Source organism: Pholcus phalangioides, unplaced genomic scaffold (assembly GCF_987345545.1).
Source record: "Pholcus phalangioides strain wild (caught in Gottingen) unplaced genomic scaffold, Ppha-v1.0 ptg000007l_1, whole genome shotgun sequence".
Lineage (NCBI taxonomy): Eukaryota > Metazoa > Arthropoda > Arachnida > Araneae > Pholcidae > Pholcus > Pholcus phalangioides.
In genome coordinates, this window is record NW_028301600.1 from 61811737 (window position 1) to 61837333 (window position 25597).

At 32.4% G+C, this 25597-nt stretch overlaps 1 protein-coding gene across 3 annotated transcripts in view; it reads right to left on the reverse strand.

Annotated features, from left to right (window-relative positions):
- Positions 1-433: 433 nt before the first annotated feature.
- The window catches only part of Sec71 (ADP ribosylation factor guanine nucleotide exchange factor Sec71), a 62320-nt gene continuing 37156 nt past the window's right edge, over positions 434-25597 (reverse strand). Inside the window, exons 20-37 of one of the 3 annotated variants that reach the window (XM_089233726.1) lie at positions 24477-24635; positions 24142-24262; positions 21444-21540; positions 20466-20676; positions 20200-20351; positions 19648-19820; positions 18477-18637; positions 18269-18399; positions 18028-18157; positions 16817-16952; positions 15578-15716; positions 14246-14384; positions 12123-12198; positions 8363-8508; positions 6601-6787; positions 5559-5697; positions 3220-3337; positions 434-1590 (exon numbers count right to left, since the gene is read on the reverse strand). In XM_089233726.1, coding sequence (XP_089089852.1) covers positions 1447-1590; positions 3220-3337; positions 5559-5697; positions 6601-6787; positions 8363-8508; positions 12123-12198; positions 14246-14384; positions 15578-15716; positions 16817-16952; positions 18028-18157; positions 18269-18399; positions 18477-18637; positions 19648-19820; positions 20200-20351; positions 20466-20676; positions 21444-21540; positions 24142-24262; positions 24477-24635 — 2559 coding nt within the window. In that variant the 3' untranslated portion in view covers positions 434-1446. Of the gene's footprint in view, positions 1591-3219; positions 3338-5558; positions 5698-6600; positions 6788-8362; positions 8509-12092; positions 12199-14245; positions 14385-15577; positions 15717-16816; positions 16953-18027; positions 18158-18268; positions 18400-18476; positions 18638-19647; positions 19821-20199; positions 20352-20465; positions 20677-21443; positions 21541-24141; positions 24263-24476; positions 24636-25597 lie in introns of all 3 variants that reach the window. The other 2 variants (XM_089233725.1, XM_089233724.1) reach the window with 2 other exon arrangements.

Here is a 25597-nt window from a genome sequence, read left to right on the forward strand (position 1 = left end):
AAAACATTTGGGAATTCATTTTTGAATGCCTCAATAACGACATGAAATGAATGAGTTAAAAAATATTGTTCAATCATAAAAATTCTTTGCTTCTGGCCAACCATCTTGCTCATGCAGCAAAAAGCCACCGAGAGTATCAGTGCGCATGAAAAATTGAAAAGATGACTTTCCATTTTCAACAGTATATATAGTGTTGCTGTCTATGAAAAAACTTTATATTTACAATCAGTATAACTTAAGAAATTAATTATTTTGTAACGAGTTGCATGACTTTTGGATCACCCTGTATTATAACTGCATTCAGCCATCTTTCTTGAAACAATATTCATGAAAGACTTGTTTAGACACCCACAAATTCAAGTAAGAACTTGAGAAATAAATTTGATGAAGCTATACATGAAAACATGGAAAATTATGTACTGAAAAACCCCTCTGCAAACTCAAATTTTTATTCCACTTTTAATTTCCATAAATAATTTACACAACAAAATATTTAATATTTTACATAAATGTGATAAAATCTGCATTTATATCAGCTCTCTATCAATGAATACAATTTTACAACTTACTTATGATGCTATATTACAAAATGTTTGGAATGTTTATACGTATGACAATACTGTACAATATCTTCTATATGAAAAAATCTACAATTTATATTACAGATGCAGTCTTGAAATTATAGCAAGTACAGGTCTTCAGGCACTAAGTATTTTTGGTAGTATGGTATAAAAATTTTCAAAATTGAAAAGATAGCTTTATCACATTAACAAACCAAACATGTTTTGGAAGAAAAAAACCATGCTCATTTTATGTAATTTGTCATAGTAAACTTGAAATTTCAACACATAAATTAGCCGCAGAATCTCAAACAGCAAAATATATTGTCATGCTAGAAATCAAATGTATAAAATATTTATTTTTCAGGAACATGGTTCACAGGATATGTTTAAATAAATATGGCACATTGACCATTCTTAATAAAACAAAGAATATATCTAATAAGAATTAAAAATTTACTATAATTGATAACAAACAACAGGTGAAATGAAATATATCACTCAATTACTTTTTAAAATCAAGGGAAATTATTTCTACAGTTCAATAACTTATCTAAAGAAAGCAAAACATCTGGAGCATTAGAAAAAATTCATTAAAACTGATGAATTCTAGAAATTGTTCACCTAATGAAACACTAAAGCAAAAAGTTTTTACTACTAACACAAACCAATCTATAAAAAATTTTCAACTTATATATGAACATTCAAACTTGAACAAACAAAAACCACAAAAGCTTGCAAATGATAAAAGGGACCAATTCCATGAACTCATCAAAATATAAAAGATATCAAATTCATAATAGTTATTGCCACAAATAGAATATCACTTTAAGTTGTTTCAAAGAAATTGCTGTGTGGATATATATGTATATTAAAAAAAAAAAGCTCAATGAAAGTTATAGCTCTGTACACCAAACACTTGGCCCACCCGCAAAAAGAATCTCCTTAAAACAGACTTTAGCTCTTTCTTTGTCTCATGAAATATCATTTCGCACAAAACCTTGTAGTACACAGATGCAAGGGCACGAAACTATAACAAAAGATAAATATTTCAGTAATTAAATATAGATATACAGAATTATGTAAAACATAAAAATCACTATAAAAAAATGTGATTGTTGAAACAATAAAAGAAGTGTTAATTTCTTTAGAATAAAATAAGTTTTAATTTCTTTTTAACATCATGCCTATATATTTATGAACTGAAGTGTCAGCAAAAATTGTTACTGACAATTCAATGAAAATTTCATCGAAATATCACCTATTTGTGTCATTGGCTGTATTTAGTAGCACACATACAATTAGAGAATACCACACAAAACTTGTGGAGCGATTCCCACTGTGAAAGTGTTTGGTTATCATTAGAGATGGGACGAATATTCGGCTGCTATTTGGTATTCTGCCCTTTTACAGAATATTCAGTTTGGCTAAATAATGCTTAGGTATTTGGCAAAATATCTGAAAAATCTAAGCACAACAAACTAATTTTAAAAATCATATTAATTGGAATTTTGATAAAAAATTAACAATTTACTGATTATATTTTATTGTGTGGTGCATACCTATCGCTTTCTATGCAAGAGGTTGTCAGGGTGAATTTCTGAGATAAGTGAAACTGAAAATAAAATCCTACTGCAATAATGTGGAAGTGAGCATGAATTACACCAGTTCACTAACTGAAGGATGTACCTAGACAAAAGAAAGGTACTGATCTACTCAAAGGGGCAAAGAACATTTAGAGGGGGGAAAACAAGTAAATTTTATGATGCATTAATACTTGAGAGTAAATAGTATGGTTGACATTTTCTTAATTAGATGTAAAATTGTAACAGGTGTTAAAAAAATGATTCTGTAAGTACAGTGATACCTTGGCGAACGAACACCTTTGTTTACACATTTTTTATCTAATGAAGATTTTTCGTGATTTTTCTGCCTCAGCTAACAAATACAGATTCTGCTAACAAACATTTTTAGTGATATGTATGAACGCACTAACAAAATAGCCATATCATGAGCTGAATTTTCACACTAATCATGATCAGAATTACTGTCACTCCAGCCCGATTAACTCATATCCACCTCAGAATCTTTTTTCAGATATACCCCTATACTTTTTTCTCTGAAATTCTTTGAACCATTACATGTAAAATGAAAGATTCAGTCAAAATAGAAAGTACATTAAAAAAAAAGGAGAGCCCTTGTTTTCAGAGCATGTGTTCTCTCAGTGCAAGATGAAAGCATGAAACTGAACAGTCTGGACATTCTATAGGAGTTTATCTTTTCCATCAACCAACACCAGACTAAAGCTGGTGTTGGTTGTGTGTGTACATTTAGTGTAAAATAAAAAGACCTTCAGTACCTTCATCTTCCTGTAAATTCTCATTTATCCAATTTTGAAGCTGTTAATTTTAACTTTTGGCCAGTTTTTGCCTTTTTTATACCGCTCCTTGGTGTTTTAAAAACTTATCTTTAAGTTTTGGGAAAAAGCTGGAATGAATGATACGATCCTCCATAGAAACCTACTGGAAATCATGTTTCGGCTAACAAACATGATTCCGGAATGAATCATCTTCGTTAGCCAAGGTATCACTGTGATATTAAAATACAATATATCATTGTTAAATTTGATTGTGAGCATCATGGCAATAAAACACGATACCCTTTCATCATCAAGTCTGTGCAATCGATCAAAAAATAACAAAAGCAAATTTTCCCACGTGTCTCTATGATATTCAGCTTCCAAATGCAAATAATAGTGAAGAGCATCAGTACAGCACCTGTAAATTATGAAAGAATAATTTAATTTACTCAGAGAAAATAAAAATAAATGAAAGCTAAGTACAAAAGAATTGTTTTCCTTGGATAGCCTGCAGACTATATATACAGGGAATTAGTGTATGTTATGGCAATATCCAAAGTCTAGGCTCTTCGTAAACGATTCAAGACACTGTTCTGCTAAATCAGAGAAGATCACACTCTTCACTTCCAAAACTATATATAGACACGTCTCAATTGACAAGTCTTCAAAGAGTGCAGTCACATTGAGTCTTTAAAAGTGCAGAGTCTGCAAACTCTCTTCAACAATGCACAGCAAATTATGAAGACACATTATTATGAAGTTTTTAAGAATGACGGTCTTTCAAAACCACTCTCAAAAGCACAGTGCAAAATTTGTAAATTACAAGATCCAGTATAGATAAGTCAAAGTGAACTGGATGGTTTGAATGTGTTGTCTATCCTTTTTTAAGGGGATTTGTTTACATTTTACTGTTAACAATACCAGTGTAATCGTTTTTGACTAATGAAGCGCTTTCATTTCTAGCTCATTGCTGTGTATTGTAAATATTGTTTATGCCTCCTCATGCCTTAAAAATACAGAAGACAACTGAATGCTATTGGGTAGCATCAGAATCACCAAACCTAGAATAGGCCTATGTATCCAACTGCTTTGTAATGCAAACTGTTGTTTCACCTATACACAAAATGTGAACTATAATTCTGAATTATGAATGTTAGTTTACTGTCCAAGACCACATGAAGTAGTAAATACAAAATTATTTTTTCCATCCAGAATGAAGTTAATGACTACTCTACATGTTGAAAATGCAAACTAAGCAAATGAAAATTAAATTTTAATTGGAAGTTTATTGAATACAGCACCTCATTGGCACTGGAACCTAGAAGGCTCAGGCCACATGAGCCACCCCCACCTCCCGAAACAACTTTCCGAGGACGCTGAATCCCTTAACAATTCATGAATATTCAATGCAATCCCAACCTGCATACTTCTTGTGGTCCGTTTACACAGACGTCTAGAAACCCTAAATCCCTCTCCCAATCCCCATTTTCTTCGTATCACTGCACATACGACGAAACATTCGTTCTGACACAAGTTCCATAAGCTTGACCATGCACTATGCAAATGAAGCTGGGTCTCGACCCACCGCACTGAACCACACAAAAACCTGTTTTTAGGTTGTGAACGCATCTTCACTTCACGATCACCCCACCAACAATCGAACCCTTTTCCTGGCACATGCTTGCAAAACACCTGCGTGCTGGTCATGACAAATAGGAGAACTCTCTACACTTCCCCGTCCTCTATTTTCCTCTTAAGACACGTACAATGGATTCAGAGGTGGCTCTGAGAAAGAATAAATTAACCAGAAATATAATCGAAGAAAACAAAGTTCGTAAAACAGCGAAATGATAGAAATGAGAGTTCATAAAATAGAGCAGATTTTAACTTCAGCTGTATGGCATGCTGTTCGGGACAGAGGAACAGTTCATAAAAAGAGAACATGTTCGTAAAACCGAGCATTGACTGTATTAAGTACCCCAAAAAATGTTCTGAAGATAGCAGGCTTTGAAATTCGAACATAATTTGCAGAGCATACATAATATGATGTATACTGCATACATGGTGCATAAATAAATTTATATTCTTTAAATACCCACAATTTTACAATCATGGCTGTGGGAAAAATGTGTGAGACAGAAGAACAGAGTTGTCCTGCTCAACCAAGCGGGACATATTAACATCAAATATCACTTCCAAATTTGTTTCAGATCTGGTTATCAGTTATTGTTATATAGAAAACTATAAGTCCTAACATGATCACATTAAGAAGCATGCACTGAAAAATTAAAGAAAATGGAGTTGCCTTGGACTTGCATCAGGCTTTCCAATTGCAGTTGCTAGAAATATGAGCTCTGGGTGATTTGTAAATATGGTGATTTTGTAAAAGTCTGTTCAGGCACAAAATATAAATACCCATTATGTAATTTATTTAAAGACATGAAGTGAAACCAAATTTTAGAATCATCACCTACTGACTTTTTTTTATAGCTCAAATTTTAATTTCACCTAACAGAGCTTAGTTTCATCAGACTTATGAGAAATTATCTCATGATTTTTTAACTGTAAATTAATGCTATTTATATTTATGAATTTGAACTTTTATCAGAATACAACAAATTTGATAGAAATAAACTCACATTTTCAGCTTTCGTTGAACAACTCCTAATGTATCTTGTCGACTGTCATCTGTATACATGCGGAACAATATCCTCAAACAGCAAGTCAGACTATCACTTTCCTGTCTTATCAAATTTGGTTTTGCATTACCACGAAATCCTAAAAAGTAAGAAAAAACTACATTTTCAACTTTCTTTTTCAAATAAAAAACTGAAATTGTGAGAAAATTGGCAAAAAGATACCACCAAAATATAAAATTTTGCATTTGGATAATAACTAATCAAAATGGCAAACTTTCTCAATCAGTGGCGATGTGAAACTATTGTGATTTGCAGACTGACTTGCACAAAATAATTCCTGTATCATATCTTTAACCCTTTAAGCAGTTTTTCAAATTTTCTTGATCCTTAATTATAACTGCCGCATTGGAAATCATAACACCTTCTAGAAATTGCCACCTATTTTAAAAAGAGTTTTTTTCTGTTTTTGGGATTGCTGTTTTGAGAGGGTTTTAAAAACCAGAAATATCTTGGGATTGCTGTAAACGTTAATTTAGAATGTACTAAAAAAAAAGGATACAAGTTTAATATAAATACAATGAAACTTCCATAGTTTGCTTTATTTTGCACCCAATTTTATGGCCAGTAATTTTTAGAATGAAAAATGGACTTTATCTACGGAAATAATACTAAAACTATCTCCATTACATGCCAATCATTGCATTTGGTTGGAAGCCAGCCAGTCCACTGCTCTTTTATTTATTTATTTACAGATTAGGGTTGAAAAGAAGCTTTTATCTTTCTAGAGGAAATAGGGTAAATACAACATATAAACCTATGATGAATAGTTGATCCTTGCTGAATGGATAAAGTAAAAAGAGAGACAACTTGCAGCATAAGATTTAGACAAAAACCATTGCTACTATATTTAACTCATTTTTTTTAACTTTACTTGATATAAATAAATTTCTATTAAATCCATAGGTTCGGCAAAATGATGGGACATCGCCACAACTTGCACTGTATTTAAAAAATATTTTCAATATCAAACTTGAAAATTTACCATGTTTCCAAAGCAAATTTCTTTGCTCATGATTTGAATTGAACTTTTTGGCAAAGGTGTGAGATTTCAAGAGACAGTCTACCAATAGAAGCAACTGATCAGAACTCATAAATGCATACATTCCTTGCTCTTCATGTTGCTGGCTATCAAAAGGAAGATGCTGCGAATCTATGTATGTCATTTCAGCCTACAACATGCAACCAGAAAATATAATTGAAGAAATTATTTACAATACCTTAAAAGAAAAATTTAAATAAACTCTGATAAGCTGCCTCCCAAAAGCTAAGCATAGACTAATAATCTAACACTGTTGCTTGCCTAGAGTTTGTTTCATGTAAATGGTCGAGTTTATATTCATATCCATATTAAGATAAAATGTTAAGTAAATCCACATTAAGATAAATGTTAAGTAAATCTACATTAAGATAAATGTTAAGTAAATCTACATTAAGATGAATGTTAAGTAAATCCACATTAAGATAAATGCAGGGCTCCCACTCAAAAAATTAGAAAAAGTACGGAAAAGTAGGACTAAAAGGTAGGACGAAGAGGGTACTCCCCTTAGACATCATAATCAGAGCATAATACAAAATAATATATTTTTTTAATTAAAATTAATTTTTTTTTTCCATAGCACTATTTCAGTATCCTATCACACTGATTCAAGCCAAAGCAAAACTTGGCTACAAAAACAATTTTTGGCCAAAACAGTATATATACTATGTATAGCCAACCAAAGATAAATTTTTTCTTCCCTACTCACAATATATTACGGTCTGTTTTTTAGGAGTCTTTCAAAATGCAGAGACTGTCAACTCTCTTTGACAATGCACAGCAAATCATATGTACGTTTTTTAAGAATAACACTCCTTCGAGACCACTTTCAAAAGCACAGTGCAAAATGTGTAAATTACAGGATCTACTGTAAATAAATCAAGGTGAACCAGATAGTTTTACTGTGTTGTCCATCATTTTTTTAAAGGGATTTGTTTACATATTACTGTTCAACAGCAGTGTAATATTTTTTGACAAATGAAGCACCTTAATTTCTAGTTCTTTGCTGAGCATTGTTTATGCCTCTTCATGCCTTAAAAATATAGAAGACAATTGAATGCTATTGGATAGCATCAGAATCACCAAATCTAGTATAGGCCTATGTATCCAACTGCTTTGTTATCCGATTATTTATTACCCAACCATTGTCTCACTTAATACACAAAATGTATACTATAATTTTAAATGATTAATGTTAGTTACTGTCCAAGACCATGAAGTAATAAATACAAAATTATTTCTCCCATCCAGGCAGTTTTTAATGACTCCTCTACTTCAAACTAAGCAAATGAAAAATTAATAAATCAAATGGTCCACATACACTCCCTCCCAATTACCTTATAAATGATATAATTTGTCTTGGCAGAATCATTAATTGTGCAATCTACAACATTTGTAATATCTGATAATATATCAATGATTCCCTGCTCAATTAAAATCAACAACACAAATTTTGTTGATAGGATTTTGTAGGAAAGTAGGACAAAACCGAGAAAGTAGGATAAAAGTAGGACATTTTATCAAAAAGAAGGAAAAGTAAGATGAGTGGAAGCCCTGTAAATGTTAAGTAGATCTACAAGATAAATGTTAAGTTGTTTGTTTTGAAGAAAAATCATCAAAAACTCTGGCAACATATATATAATTTTTTTTTAAATATAGTTTTCTTTACTTGATATAAAAAAATGTTTACTCGATATAAAAAAATTACCTGTGCTGCCGCTAGGTTTTCTGCATCCTCTTTTTTGCTTCTTGCTGGGAAGAACACAATATGATCAATTGTCTGTATCAATTCTAGCTGAACTATGCATTTGATTTCCATAGAACTGAACATACTCTCGACAACAAATTCACGTACTGGGAAAAAAGAGAAAATCATGCTTTAGGTATTTCCAAAAAAAAGCTATAACATTAAAGAACCCTTGAAAAGTATTAGATGATGTGAGTGCACAACCTCCAGGAACATTAGGAAGTTGGGACATCTTACAAAAAAATTTAAATAGGGTACATTTTCACATTTAACTGTAGAAGGTACACAATCATAACGGTTCCTAAATAAAAATCACAATTGAGCCTTAAAGCATAATGTTTTGCACTGTTCCCTCAACTGATTGAAAATGTTCTGTAAAAATTCTTATAATAGTATGCTCCACAAGAGAGTTCTTTTCATTTTTTTTCCTTATAGTTCTTTCCAAGACTTCTGTGACATATGTCACAGTTGTTGGTATATTCTGCTTTCAACAACTGAGTATATGTTACACTGGTCTTTGATTCTGGTTAGAAATAGGCTTCAAAAATCACAGTTCATATGGCTTGATACACTACTAGTTCCTCACTGAAAAGCTGTTCCACTGATGAACATAACACATACAACCTTCCCCTGTTCAACTCCATGTAAATTACACCACTGTAATGCCCAATGTGATTACGTGACTGCTTCTGTCATACATAACCACTTTAGCATGAATTTTCAATAAATCCAAGGGCATGGTAGCCCAGATCAACAAGAATCTTGCCTATTGTACCAATGAAGAACAGAGGTATATATATTGCAAGTTTGATACCCAAATTCATCATTCTGACAGAGGTACAACAAAAATGGTGATTTATATGACTGCAGAACACATTTCTACAAGTTCCTATCAATAGGTTAGGAAAGCAACCTCTAGGCAAAACATATACAGGGTGGTAACTATCGACTGCCCAATAATTACACATGTGATTCCATGTAAAAAACTAATATAGAAAAGTGTTTTCCGTTTTTCGATCAGATGAATATTAAGTGAGTTATAAGCTTTTAAAATTTTGTGGCGTGTCATTTTTCTAACGGTCAGTTATATGCCAAACACCGAACCAAAGTGCATTTCTCCACCAGCAGCGGGTTGTCACTTCTTAAAAATGAACTGAAATATTCAATCCCATTAGAAGCCAAGTTCAGCCTTCTTCCTTCACGACTGGAACTTTTTCTCTCCATGTAGTACGATACTATAACCTTGCTATTACATATTGCTTATGTGTTAGCTTCGTCTTCTATGTTGGCAAATTTATCGCAAGATTTGTACCATGTTAGCCAAATGAGATCTGTTTGAAATTTTTAGCCAAATTAACACTTTTTTGCCAAAATGTGCAATTTTTTTACCTTCACTATCAAGTCTAATTTTCTGAGGGAAGGTGCATACAGTGCTTTGTGTTTACTATGCGATCCTTTTTATATGCTGCCGTTTTAATCAGATTACATGTTGATCAATGAAACTGCAATATTTTTGAGTTATTTTAAAACTTCATTGAAACAGTCACGTGTAAAAAACTTGAACAAAGATTGAAAAAATGGTACTTGACGAAGGTGACTTGTAAAAACAGTAAAATAACAACATTTAAGGCATTTTATGAATTGGCATATTCAAAATAATTAGTAGTTTCGGATATTTTCTATCGATTATTCATAGAGTCACATTTTCATGCCAATTTCTGCATGTACAATGAAGATTTTTCATTTCCTTTTTGACTGCAATTGATTTTTGTCGCGCTAAAATATTAAATTTTTTTCTTTAGTTTTCACAAGAAAGATTTGGACTACTTTGAAATTTTTTCCAGCCTGCATGATTCGCACAGAACTTGGTCATTTTTTCAGATGAGCTCTCAATTTTCGAAATGAAAGCCATGTCTTTACTGTCTGTTGTTCCAAATATGGTTTTGAGTAGGGGCCTACTGTTTCATACACACATAAATAACATTAATGAGATGTCGTAAAAATTGTTAGACATCATCATGACAATTTGTAACTGTGATAGATTTCATTCATTATGCTTGTTGTGTTACTCAAGTTAATTGTGTTGCAGAATTACAGTCAAAAGCTGTGATGCAACATGTAAATCTTCCAAAACTTCTGAATCGGAACTGGAAACAAAAATCTAATCTTAAAATTGTTGGAGATACTTTATTCCTTTAAGGGGTTTCATGACCCCTGAAGTCGATTTTATAAACATGACTTAAAAAATATTTCATTCAATTGTGAAAACCAAATGCCAAAAACTTCGTGTGAATCGGGTTAATTTGTTTTTTTTTTTCAAAATAAAATTAATGAATTACAGTTTAAATGTAAACAAGATAAAACGCTTTGAACGTGATTTTTACAAATTGCAGTTTTTGAACTCATCCAATTAAGATACGAAAAACCTCCTACACCAAAAATTCTGAAATTTTGTAGAAATATTTATACAGCATGATGATGATGTACCTCGAACTTCGATGTCTGATCATCCGGTTAGAATTTTATAAAGTTTGAAAAAGTATAAATTTCAAAAGTCTGAGAATTCAATATTTGTTTAAAAATATATTTGGGTTAATTTCTAAAGCTGAGTTTCATTTTACTAACACGTGGCGAGTAACACATTTGAGCAAAATTTCAGAATTTTTAGGGCGGCAATTTTTTTTTTAATCTTACGGATGAATTCAAAAACTCTGAAGTCTTGGAAAATCGTAAAAATTAACAACCACGTAAAAATTTGGAAAGTGCACACACACACGTACAACAAAAGAGGAAAAAAACTGGTTTACTTTTTTGATTTCTTAGGGTTGTATCATTGTTCAGTTTTGAAAAATGCCAAGTTAAACATTTGGTGTTCGTTTGGTGAATTTGGCAGGATTTTGAAATGATGTCATCAATTTTTAAAGTGTTATAACTCATTAATTATGGGTCAGATAAAAAAATGGAAAACACTTTTCCATAGTAGTTTTTCACAAGGAATCACGTGTGTAATTATTGGGCAGTCGATAGATACCATATACAGGGTGGTAACTATGTCATTGAATGCTGCTGCTCAAAATCAGCAATGAACTATTATGCCTGTCTAATTCAAACTCTTGTGTGTTAAAGTGACCAAGGTACAACAAAAATTATTAAATGATTAAATCACAATAAATTTGACCACTAACTCTTTCTCTATCTCCTTGATAATATTAATTAAGAAACAACTACTAAAAATTAAAATTAAAATAAAAAATCTAAGATAAGATTTAATTTTTTGGTGGATTTCTCCAGGGGAAAATATCTATCAAATAGTTATAATTATAAAACATAAAATGATTCTTGCAATAATAATTTCATATATTAAAACTGTATAACTCCTTTTATTTTGAGATAATCAAAAATCCTTTCTTAAAATCAGAATATACAGAAATCACTATTGCAAATTCTGCCATTAAAAAGTATGTGACTGAATCATTTAAAAAATTACTATGATGAAAAATATGAATCAGCGATGCAAATACGTTAGGAACTTTTAGAATGATATTCATGTTGCCTGTCATCCAATTAGTGTCAAACAATATTTTTTCAATTTTTTAATCTGGTACATTCAAGTCAAAATACAGAGCAGAGTTTTATACAAGGAATAAATTTGTAAACTATTACTATACATATACAAAATTTGCATAAATACTTTTGACATGCATACTTTTCTTTACCAAACCTGAAGTATTTGGTTCTTTTGATGAAAGACTTTCTAATCCTTCATTTTCCTTTACAATATCTTCTACACACACCACCTAAAGTGAGAGTGAGGATTAAAAAATACAATTATGATTAATAATCCTTATTACTTAAAATTTGAATTTCATCATTTTAATCTTTAACTACATTTTAAGCACTATAAACAGGAAGAGGAAGAACTTAAAAATCAATGATTTTTGATAGAATTTTGTATTTGATTGGTGTGTGTAATAGAACTGAATTTTTTTAATTTATACATAGGTAAAAACAATATTTTGTTTTGGTCACCTTCATTATCATATTTCAAATATTGTAGAAACAACTTTGTTGGTTCAAATGATTTTTATTCATGCAAAAAATTAGTACAGTTATTTTGACAACTATAAAACAATTAAATTAAAATATTTCTTACTCATAGATAGTTATTTCATGAATTTCATTTCAGATGAAAAATATACACTGGCGTATATTTATGAAATCTTAGCACTGAAGTTATTGTGAATGATTAAAACCAAAAAATAAGACCAGGGAGCTAGCAACAATGCACATTACAGTGTGGTTACAGTAGAATTAAGAAGCAGATGCAAATTTTGATTTTTTGTGACAGCACAGTAAACCAAACCTTTTTAACCCTATTACTCTTTGTTATGATCAAAAAGTTACCATGTCAGGTGCAACACACGTTTCAGTTGCATACATCAAAATTTCAATTTGGATAGAAAAATGAATGTGCAAATATTTTAATTATTTCTTTCAGAATAAATATTTACTCATCCCCAGAATGGGAAAAATTATATAGATATAATTAAGCAAAAAGAACTAAAAATGAAAATTGACAATAAAAAGTAAAATCTGATCAGCTTCAATACTATCAAGTTTTGAGTTTGTGAAATGACGATACGCAGCCAATGTGCTTTTCACTGATGAGAACAGATTCTGTATTATAGAATTTCTGATGCCTAAAATGCACAGGAAAAGGCCAGATATGCATTGAAGTTGTCATGGTGTGATGTAATAAACTGATGGCTACATTGGTAGGAAAGAAAATTAGCCACTGAATATGTGAATGTCCTTTAAGCATAATTTATATATATATATATCTGAGCAGAAATATGTTATATCAGATTTAAAATTCAGACATAATACCCAAAATACACATAATAACATACCAATATTAGCACCAAAGGCAACTAGAATACTGTGTGCTAAATATACAATGAGGATAAATTTGAAAGCATATAGCTCAGTGCAAAATGAAATCAATGAAATGCAATTTGAAAATTTAAAGTTGAAACAACTGAAGAATTGGTTAGTGGGAAAATACACAAAGCCATCTTTGAGTTTTTCCACGGAGACTGGCTGAAATAGCAAAAATGTTTCTGAAAGTACTTTAGGCCTAAGCCTGAAAAGAAAGTACTTGTCCCCCTATGTTTTTGCCAATGTAACACACCAGAAAGCCCAACAAATAAAAATCAAATTCAACAAACAAATAATCCAATCACAATGACCTTTTAAATATTTAACATAAATTAAAACATTAAAAATTTAAACATTTATGTTAAACGTTTAAAAGATTGTTGATTGGATTCTTCATTTGTTGGGCTTCTGATGTGCTACATTGGTAAAAACATAGAAGGACAAGTACTTCTATTTCAGGCTTAGGCATAAAGTACTTTCAAAAAGTTTTGCTATTTCGACCAGTCTCTGTGGTGTTTCCCTCAATGAAGAACCCAAAGATAGCTTTGTATTTTCCAACTCATCAATTTTTCATTTGTTTATCTTTAAATTTTCATAGCTGCACTATACGCTTCTAAATTTATCTTTATTGTGTGTGTGTGTGTACATATATATAAAAATGATGCCAACTGCTCAAATATATATGCTGCACACACAATAAGTTGAAACGATTTTTTGTAATAACAGTACAGAAACATTTGATACCTCCCAATATATCAATTTTTTTTTTTGCAGTTTGACTGATTGAATAATTTGCTTTACTTTTTCTCTGATTTTTTTTCATTTTTCCTTGCATAATTCTATTACCTCAAATTGCACTTTTCATTACCTAAAATTTACAGTCAATTTTTTTCATAAAATCCTTACTTTTTCTGGCCCGTCACCAGCAGCATCAAACACTTTGCAAGCAATTTGGGAGGTAATGGGCAAACAAGTTTCCAATGTTCTTTTACATCTTTCCACTGATAAATTTTCTATAACTGAACCTGGTACCCATGTCAGCAATCTGTAACAACATAAATGGTGTAGTAATGGGGTATAGGGTGGCAGGATCATGCAATAGAGAAACTTGGACAAATCCTGAAATTCATATAAAAACTGGGACAAATTCTTAATCAAAGGGAATTTGAGTACAGTGATACCACGATAATCAGTATAATGATAAATCACTCTACAATAATATTTTTTAAAGTCCAGTTTGGAAATGTCTATATGCTTTCTAATGTTAAACTGCTGCCTCTCGATATAATGATAATCCCTCTACAACGATATTAGAGTTATTCTTAGAGTGTGGGGCTCCCACACCCACACTAAGAATAATAAACTGAGGAAGAGAAATAATCTATCTTTTTCTATTATTTGCACTGCATGCATATTCCTATGCTACTCAAAAGGGAAGAGGGGAAAAAGTATGCTCAAACACCATCTCTCTCCTTCTATTATCAAAATTTGAACAAAAGCTTACTCCGCCCACTGGCAGTTGAATGACAAGTTGGGGTAGAAAACAGAATTCCCAAAGTTCTTTGGGCTGGTCATTGTTGAAATAACAGGGTCTTAAGCAGGCGAGATATCCTATAAATACTACTCGAACAGTTAAAGAGAATTTTGTCATGTTGAAATTTCAAGTGATCATAATCATGAATTTTTCTGTTCATTTCTAACAAAATTTTCAAGTCAGATCCTGCAATACCAATCACCTCTTCCAGCAAATCTAATAACAACTAAACACATAAACAGAGTATCAGAAAATTACAGTAACATCTTTGTTTAATATGAACATGTAAACCACAAACTCACCAGTTAAGACTAAATAACAATTGCCCTTCAAATACAAGAATCCCAATTCTTCAAAATTTTTTGCTTAGAACAATTCCAGTGAGCTGTAGTTCTCAATAATGGGTAGCACTGCTTTTGTCCTTCTTAGAGTCGATTCCTCACAATTCGGCAATGCTCTATATTCTATAACTATGAGAATAACATTTTCTTCTTATCCTGATTTTTTATCAGCTTAAATCTGGTAATTTATTTATTTTGGGACCAGGAGCACTGCAAGTTTTTTTAGTAGATTGGCATGTTTTATTACCAACAGAAAATTCTATTTTAGAAGTAGAAGGGATCTGTGACTATTTGCCGGGTTACATAAATGAATTTTATACTTAAAAAATAATAAGAATTATGAAGTGAAACTAGTTTACTTACAATTTTGGAAGTGTCGAATCAAATATATCCATAATGCATTGACATGTTTGGTCCCATATTTCTTCAGAAAATTTGTTTCCATTGGAAATAACTAGATTTTCTAGGCAATTAGTGCCCGATTTTGCAAGTTGTTCATTGTCTGTAAAGAGATGGCTAGTGAACAGCATTGCAAAAAAAATAATAAATTTTGAAAAAAAAACTGAATTCTAGATATCGAGCATGAAATTAGGTATCAGAATTATGTACTATTTATATTTATTTAGTACATAAATTAGAAACCAAATTAGTTCAGAATAATTAGAATTACACGAGAAGTTAACTCCTCTCCAACTATTTTATTAAAATCTAGAATTTGATCAAGTTGATGGCACAAACAAATAAAATTTAAGAAGCATTACAAATTGTCCAATGTCTGTGACAATATGCATATAGCCTTTATACCAGCGTTTCTCAACCTTTCTGAACCAATAGACCAGCGTTTCTCAACCTTTCTGAACCAATAGACCAGCGGTTCTCAACCTTTTTTGACTCGCGGAGCCCTTTTAAGTACAAAAATTCTAGGCGGAGCCCTATATGTATATATATATAGTTTTTAATTATTCATCAAAGTTACTGATTTATTTTTACTATTTAAAAATATTTATAATTATTATTTTTTTAATTTTACTGTTTTTTTTATTTTCCTCAAGCGGCCGCGGAGCTCCTAGAGAGTGCACAAGGAGCCCCAAGGGCTCCGCAGAGCACCGGTTGAGAACCGCTGCAATAGACTGTAGAATATCAGAAACAATTTGACAGACCACTAACTTACAGTAGAAGTACAGTGACCATACATCCTGTATTTTATAGATTATTCCTATTCTTTGGCCATTTTGACTTTTTTATACAGTTGTCTCATTTTTCAACGAAACTTATTCGAAATTGTAATCTTTACTAAAACATCTAGATTGAGAAGTTAATTATCATAACTATTCAATTATATTATAATAATGTCTGATAATTATGAGTACAAATATTCATCTTATATATTTATCATGTTTTAATGTGCAAAGCTTGTGACGTCACTGAAGTAGGCCATTTTACCTATAGTCATTGGATATACAGCAAAAAACAGGTAACGATATTGCATGCGACAGCCAGCTATATCCAATGGCTACAGTGAAATGGCCTACTTCAGTGATGTCACGAGCTCTGCCAGAGGCTTTCTGCTATAGATGGTGTTGACTTAGCTACACATATTACCTTGCTGCACACACCAATGAAGTTGAGCATATAAATTCTCAAGTAAGATTTCACCTAGGATTTCATAATACTGTGTAAATACATCCACAACAGAGTATAAGGCATGATTACAAGTAGTTGTCATCCATTCTGTTTTCTGGAAAACAAAAGAATCAATAGATAAGATTATAGAAATAAAAGAAAAACTTCATTTTATTAAATTTTCATATATTTGAAAAGTATTTTTTATGAATTTCCAATTATGAAATTTTTTTCAACACGGAAATTTAAAGGGGGGTCTTTTATCAGGAAGAATACACTAAAAACAAAATTAATATAAATCAAAATTTTCTTTTTTTTCACATAAAAAACTTTCTAAAAATAGTAGTATTTTTTAAAAAAAGACCAACTATAAAAACACAGTGCTTTCTCAAGTATGTGTTGTTGCAAGTGAATGAGAAAAAAAAATGCATTAGTGAGAAAAGCATACAATAGACTAATCTGGCCATGCACTAGTCTGGCAATCCAGTAATCCTGCATTTTTTCGTTCTGATATGTGCCAGATTAGCGAGAGTTTACCGTATACATGAAAACGAAGAAAAATGCATTTCAAAAAATATATGAAAATTGATTGATACAAGTACAGGGTGATTATAATTATAGAAACTAGTCATTCAAAAACAGCCAAATGTTCAGGATATCTTAATGAGACCATGGGAGAGAGATTTATATAATAAAAAAGTTCAATTTTTGACCACTGGGTTAATAAACGGTGTTTTTTTATTGAATTTTCCTTTCTTCCATGGTACATATAACTTATATACCAAGTTTCAATGGAATACATCCACCAGAACGAGCACTATATAGGTCTGAGTAGTTTCAGTACACTGACACTACTCAGACCTATGAAGTGCCCATTCTGATGGAGGTATTCCATCGAAACTTGGTATATGCACTATATGGACCATCAAAAAAAAGGAAAATTCAATTAAAAAAAGTGTCACTTATTCACCTGATGGTCAAAAATTGAACTTTTTTTATTGCATAAATCTCCTGTTAAGATATCCTGAAAATTTGGCTGTATTTTCATGTACATTTTCATGTGCACCTCTACAAAATGGAAACCTGTCTAGAACAGTCTCTTCACCTTCAGTTTTATACAGGTTTCACTGTATTTATTATTATAACAAAGCACATAGAAGCAAATCATAACAAATAGGAACACTAATCACCTCAGCTTGGACTTCTGGGAGTTTCATGTTGTCAAAAATTCTAAAGATGATCTTGAACAAGTCTTCCCACCAGTTCTTCTTGAAAAGGGAGCCGTAAGTTTTCACTATTTCAAACATTACTGTCAGGGCTCTATAAGTTAATAAATAGGCATCTTTTGACTATTTATCATTACACAGAGATAATGAGAATAAATTTTTTAATGAAAAGTTTAGAGTGTGTTAAATAAAAAAATTTACATACCGTGTGCGAACATCAAGTTTGCATCGACTAACAATGTAAGACAGCTCAAAAAGAATGGGAAACCAGCCCCGGACCCAAACTCTGTCATCACGAGGTACACTTTGATCCTCAATATTGTGTTCACGAAACACCTAAATAGACACTGAAGTATGAACTTTTTTTTAATATTTACAAATGTGAAGAAAAGCTTAAAAAAATTAAAAAATACCTGAGGATGCTCAGCAGCATATTTTGCACAGTGACGAATGAGCCTTATTGCTTCCATCGAAGTGTCTGGGAAACTGGCATTGCATGCAAATTCACTTAGGCACTTAACAACATCTTGAAAGGAATCAATAAGAGCCGAGAAAAACTTCTCGCATATTTGAGCTAAAATGACATGATTAAAAATAATGTTATAAAAATAACCTCAAAATAGATCTAGTGCCATGAAAAGACATTAACTTAACATTAAAGACTAACATAAAAACTACATGCTCAAGGTTTATTGATATGTATAGCAATCAATATACAGTCAAACCATTATAGCGCTCCCCGTTTGTAGCGCTAACCCCATTCAAGCCACAATTTTTCAGTGAACAAATCTTCCATATAGGGATTAGTAATGTAGAAAACCGTATTCTGCGAAATTTCTTTTGTTGGTCTTAGAAGAGACGGCAAAAATTTTGTGACAGTGAACTTTTAAATATATTTTAAGCATTTTTTAAATTAGAATCACACCTCTATGATGAACAGTTGATGAGATAAAGACTGCATTTGCTCTTTTTCCTTCATTTGTTTCTTTCTGTTTTAATCTGTATTTTCTAGGGTTTTTTTGTAAGTTTTAAATTTTAATAAATTTATTGTTAGCAGTTATGTCCATACTTGTTCTCTGAATGCTTTACTAAACATTTGAACGCCCTATCCACCAAAAAACAACCGTCTTTGTATGAATTAATAAGCACTATCACTCTGTCTATATTGAAAATATACCATGAGTAAATAACCAAATGATAATAAGTAATAACCATGAGTAAGTACCAAAATATACCAAATATCCACTGAGTTCAAAATATTAAAATTATCAAATACAGCCAAATATGATGTCAGATATATAATCCTATAAGCATAGTTCTGCCAACAGTAAACTGCTTCTCTTGCACATTTGTGCATAAATCCCTTTTCACACTATTGCATGCTTTTATTTACTTCAAATACACTTTTTTAAACACTTTCGAATTTTTCGACAAACAGCAAGTTGTTAAGAAGGTACATCCAAAGGGCACTTTAATTTCAAAACCTTACTACTTGTTTATACAACTATCATCTAAAACCCTTCTTTATTTTATGATAGTTGAAAAATTTAAAAAGAAGTCAAAGAAAAAAAATATTCTACTAACTTATAATTTTACCAGTTGTTTGAAAAGCCAACTCAACGATTGTTTCATCTTGATCTGCAGCAGCTAAATGAAAAACACTAAAAATGTTTTTCCAACCAGACTTTATGTTTGATGCATGAGAATTCACCATTTGAGCAATGCACCTCACTACCATGTCTCGGATCGTAGGAGACCTATAATAAAAGTTTGAACATATTATATTCCCAATCGTTCTCCAGATTTTGAGCCTCTATATGCTGTGTGTGTGTGTGATCATAAAAATCATTCTACACCAGTGATTCTTAACATTAGGAAGCCGATGCCCGGTTGATTCCTGTTTTGTGAGTGAAAGGCCCAGTCATACACATGACTAAATGAGGAAAAATAAAACAGTGAATTACTCACGGCCCGATGGTTGAGAAACACTGTTCTACACTTTCCTCAGTTAGGTAACTTTGTTGGAAATTGACCATTACCACAGGAGGTTCATAATTCCTTGACCTTCACTAAAGAGGGTTCACTATATCAAAATGTCTACAACTAAACATAACAGGAATTCAAACTTTTACATACCTATTTTTTTTCATAATATGCTCAAATGGTCGAAGGAAATCCTTTTGGAAGTGAAAGTTAGCGAACTCTCCTTTCTCAATAAATTTCATTGAGAGTTGTCGCAAAGAATCAACAGCAAAAAAAGCAACATCCTCACTAGGACTACATCCCACCTGAAATATCAATTAGAAACATTCTCAACTTTATTATTATTAAATATAAAAATTCAGCATATAAATACTATATACTAAATCATTAAGTTCTGAACCGTGAAATCATAGTATTACTTTGTTAAAATGTTCACCCAGTATTTCCCACAATCTTGACCATTGTAAGCGAATCCTGCTCATATTGTAGTAGGAAATTTCTATGATTTTTTGCAATGTGAATACTCTTGGATGAACTGCATTTGCTAATTCTTCCAGAGAAACTTGGCAAAGAGCATTGACAAAATCAACAATTGCATTTCCATCTAAACGAATTGAACCTGTAAAAATTCTAACAAAAATATACCAAAATTTCAGATATTAAAAAAAATCATATATAAATATATATTTGATATTTTCACTATAAATACAGAGCAAGAGATGTTGATAATTAAGCTGGGATTTTGCTTTTAAATCCCTGCTTGCATTAACACACGAGAAGGGTGAGGCAATCTTTCATGGGCTTGTGTTATGAATACCACTCCCATAGTCAGCGGAGTCTTAATGATTGGGCAGAACTCAAACAAGGGCTCCCAAACTATTGAAGGTTTTCATTAATGCACATATGCATACAATATTTTTACATGCAACTTGGACACCTCCTGATGATGCCAACTGCTGACGTAAAGGAAACATTGAGAAAAATGAACTTATGATAGCCTTTCGCCCTGAAAATTTCTGTTCCAATATATATATATTTTTTAATTTGCTCTTTCATTTAAAAAAAAGGAGCCCCCAAAAATACTTGGGCCAAGCTCCTTAACGCATAAAAAAACTTTACCTACAGTGAGAGAACCGTCAGCTTAGTTGTGATCATGTGACGCCCAACAAACAACATGTGTATGCAAAGCCTCTATCCAATGGACTGGTGCTCATCTAGGAGGTTTTGGTATACATACTACTTGTGTTGCGAGAGATTGCTCGTTTATCAAGTCAAAATTTATTTTAAATTTTTGCTCATTCAGCGAAACACTTGTAAATAGAGTTACTCATAATCCAAAGTTTTACTGTATCATTTTTAGGCAATTCCTAAAAAAATATTTTTATGAGTAATCGTACCTGTCAACAGCTACTACTATGCTCTGGGAGCTGGTTTCACCCATTGATTCTTGCAATATGGCAATCTTTTTCTGATCAAGATGTATCCCCCGTGCCACTAAGAATTAAAAAATATACTTTAAATTATTATATTTCATGGAATAAGTGCCACATCTGCATAATTACCATGGTAAAAAATTTCATTCAACACAATACAAATTGAGAGCCTCAGAAAATTGAAAACATCATCCATTATTCATTGTATACTGATACAACTACATTCAATCTCAAAGAAAGCCTGCGCAAAAGAGAGAGAGAGAGACTCCTTTTATTTTCTTCACAAACCCATTCTTCTGACGAAAAACAAACCTTTATAGTATCTTCTTTGAGTAAACCCTCAGCAACTATGCTATGCCCAAGACTAACGTGCTTTCTTTGCGATTTTTCAAGCTCTCCCTCTTTTGCAACCCTGTTGTTACTCTGAGCTCAAAATTTTGATACCTGCACATAGTGACAGAACACAATCTTGTTGTTTTCAATATAATAAATTTCTTTTGCACTGCAAAAACTCTGTGCGAAAAGCACTTTCTGTCATGAGCATCCATGCACGAGTATAGCTTAGAATAGGAGTATATATTGATCTTCATACACTGGTGTAAGAAATTAAGATAATTTGCAGACTTGGTCGATTATCTCTAGAACTACTGTACCGATTTTAATGAAATTTGATATGTACATACATTGATACAATACAAAACAAATAACCATTCAATAATTGTAATACACACGCATGATCGTGCGTAACACTCGTTGGAGTCGGAAGGTATGAAACAGCGGTTGCAGAATAAACAAAAAATTGGGTTAATAGATGGGTTAATAGGGGGTATGGTCCCCTCTTACAGATATACAGGTCTCGCAGCGTGATTTCATACTTGAAATAAGGCAGTTTATCATTTCCTGTGGCAATTGGTCCCACTCGTTCGGCAACGCTGTTTCTATTCCCTGGATGGTTCCCGGAGGGGGGGTTGTGAATTGCAATTGCCCTCCCCAGAGCGTCCTAGGCATGCTCTATAGGGTTAAGGTCTGGAGATATGGCTGGCCAATCCATCCGGTGAATATCCTCACTCTCTAGAAAATCGTTGAGCAGAAGAGCTGTATGTGGCCTCGCGTTATCGTCCATTAAAATGAACTCAGGGCCAACTGCACCCCTGAAAAGGTGAACATAGGGCTCCAAGACCTCATCCCTCTCATCAGTGAAGAGAACGGTCGCCCATTGATCCATACTCCAATCTCTATGCTCTCTGCACCATGATAAACGGATTCTCCTGTCTGTAGAAGTGAGTGGGGCGCAAACAGCAGGTCTTCTTGCAAACAACCCTCTCTCATGAAGTCTTTAGGAAACAGTCACCCTTGATACACGGGTTCCTGTGGCTGCATACAAGTCACGAGAGAGCTGAGAAGCTGTAGCACTCCTGTTACGCCTCACTATAATAGACAAATGGCGATCTTCTCCGGCCGTCGTGGCTCTTGGACGACCTTGCCCAGGCTTTCTCTCGATGGATCCGGTATCCTGGAACTGTTTCCATAAGTTACACACGAAGCTGGGCGTTAAATTGAACTCTCTACAATTCTGGACTTGAGATTGGCCTGCTTCTAGCCTCCCCACAATTCGCCACCTCATTCCATCATCTAAACGTTGGTGGTTACTCATTTTTACTGTTACAATTTGAAATTAACCGATTGCTGCAAAATAACACCAAGAAATTCGCAGAGGTGTAGCGGCTAGCGAACGAAATGCGTCTTAACTTACACGCACTTATAAAGCCTGTTTCTCTACTGGCTCCGCCTAAACACATGTGTACGCTTACATATTTGACGTACAAGATTTGCATTTTTGTCTAGAAGCAGTGGTTTTACATTTTCAGTTCTTTTCATGAAATTCGATAAAATATGCAAATTCTCTTAATTTATTTCACCAGTGTATAACAAAGTTTTTCATTAAATCAAAAAATTTATAATATAGAAATAATCTTCAATGTGGAATAGATTAACTCCAACAAAAATCTGAGAGTGTTACAATGAAAATTTCATTATATGGAAAAATTTGATGAATAGAGACTATACATACATTAATTTTTATGCAGGGTAGCATATACTTGTACGTAACAATTTCAATTGTTGACCCTGTCATAACATGTGTGAATATACGCTATGTACCTACATCTGTTGAGACTTAAGTACACTATAGACTTTCAGACAATATAGGTATGAACTGAATGAAAATCCTGGACTTCTATGCAATGAGTGCGTGAATGGAAAGGCAGCGGTGGCCCTCATCGACAAAGGGACCGAAATTACGGTGATAAGGAAAGACCTTGTATCTGATGTGGAGGTAGAGAAGAAATCCTCTTTTTTTTTTTTTTTAAAGGAATTTTTGGTCTACCTGCAAAATGCCCATTAGTTCATGTTCCCTTATCGGTTCACAAAGGCACACACACACATTCTTAATTATCAAATAAAAATGAAACCTTGGTCTCAGTTTGTCATTTTTGGACAACCAAGATCTCATCAAATCCACTCCTGTTTCCACTGAAGCTATCTACCATAGATTAGTGTGAAATGGATGGAAATAAAAATTCATCCAGACTATAACTCTCAGAGAAATCTTCTGATCTGCATAATTGTCAGAAAAAATAGCACTATACTTTATAATACTTACATTCTACTGGATCAGACATGAATATCCCATCCCCTCTGACATTTTGACTGTTTAGATAACGGGGTTTCACTCCTGTGCCTATCAATTGTGCCAATTCCAACTGAGATATGCATCTTAAAATCTAAAAATAAATAGCGCTTAATAAATTATTAATCATTTGAGTTTCATTCACTATAATGAAACATAGCCAAGTCTCTATGTAACAAAGTTGCTTAGTTCTATCAATGTAGAGTAAATGAACAAAAGTGTGAGTGTTCTGGAGTAAGAAGTTCATTATATAGAGACTATACTGAAGCATTAATGTTTAAAAATGGTTTATGAAAAGTTATACTTACTTCTAACCACGCGTGACCAAGGTAATTACCTTCTGTATGTGCAACTGTAATTAATGTTTTGATGGTATCAATATTTTTTGTCTTCATTTCTGTCATTGGACTATTGGCAGTCAATAGAGTGAACCTAGCAAGTGCCTGAACATACGCATCTCTTTCCAACTATATGATAGAATAAGTTAGTGAGGAGAATTTCTCCATAAATTTGCATTGAAATGAAAAAAAAAACAACTGAAATGTATCTTGATTATTTAAAACTGAGATTGCAAAAAACTAAATATTGGCAGATTTGTTTGAGTTATATACATATTAACAACTATTAAACATTTAATAAGATGCACACACAATTGAAACATTTTTCACAAAAAAAAATTTTCATTAGTAAGAAAATTATCAATAAATAATATGGATTGCTGAATTTTTTTCAGTTACTTTTACCATGTTAAAGAATAACAAATATATATTTTTTCACACACACAATCTTCTTTTATATACTAACAAATAAGATTCCAAACCAGATATTGAACAGCCTTTTTGAGTACAGCAGTTCTATTTATTTAAGAGTATCACATACAGTCAGACCCTCTTATAATGAGCCTGCTTTTAGCAAGAATCTGGATTTAATGAGCAAATTAATGGGGGTTTTTTGGTATAATGCTAATTGTAGAATAGAAATTCTGTCACTCTTAGCGAGCAGGTTTTCGAGACAGAGAATGGAAAGTAAATGCAAGAACCACCACACAAAACTTGTTTGAGTTTCTTTTGCCTCTCTCATAATACGAAGATTATACTATTGACGAGGACTAAATGTCAATCAAATAATTTGACAAAAGGTCTATCACCCCCATAACGTTTGTTGTCACTGTGTAGAAACAGTAATGCCTCATCTAGAAGGGAGCAATATGAAATAAAGATAAAAGAAACTGACTAATCACAATTTAAAAAAAAGGTTATATATATATATATATATATATATAATTCGTCTCTTGCTTCACTTTCAATATAAACTCCAGTGTTTAAGATATGAGGATCATCACCGGAATTTGTCCTTTCCTGTGTGGTGTCAGGGGTCTGTCCAGCCAAAATTTTAGTCCATTTTATGGACCCTTCACACCATACACACC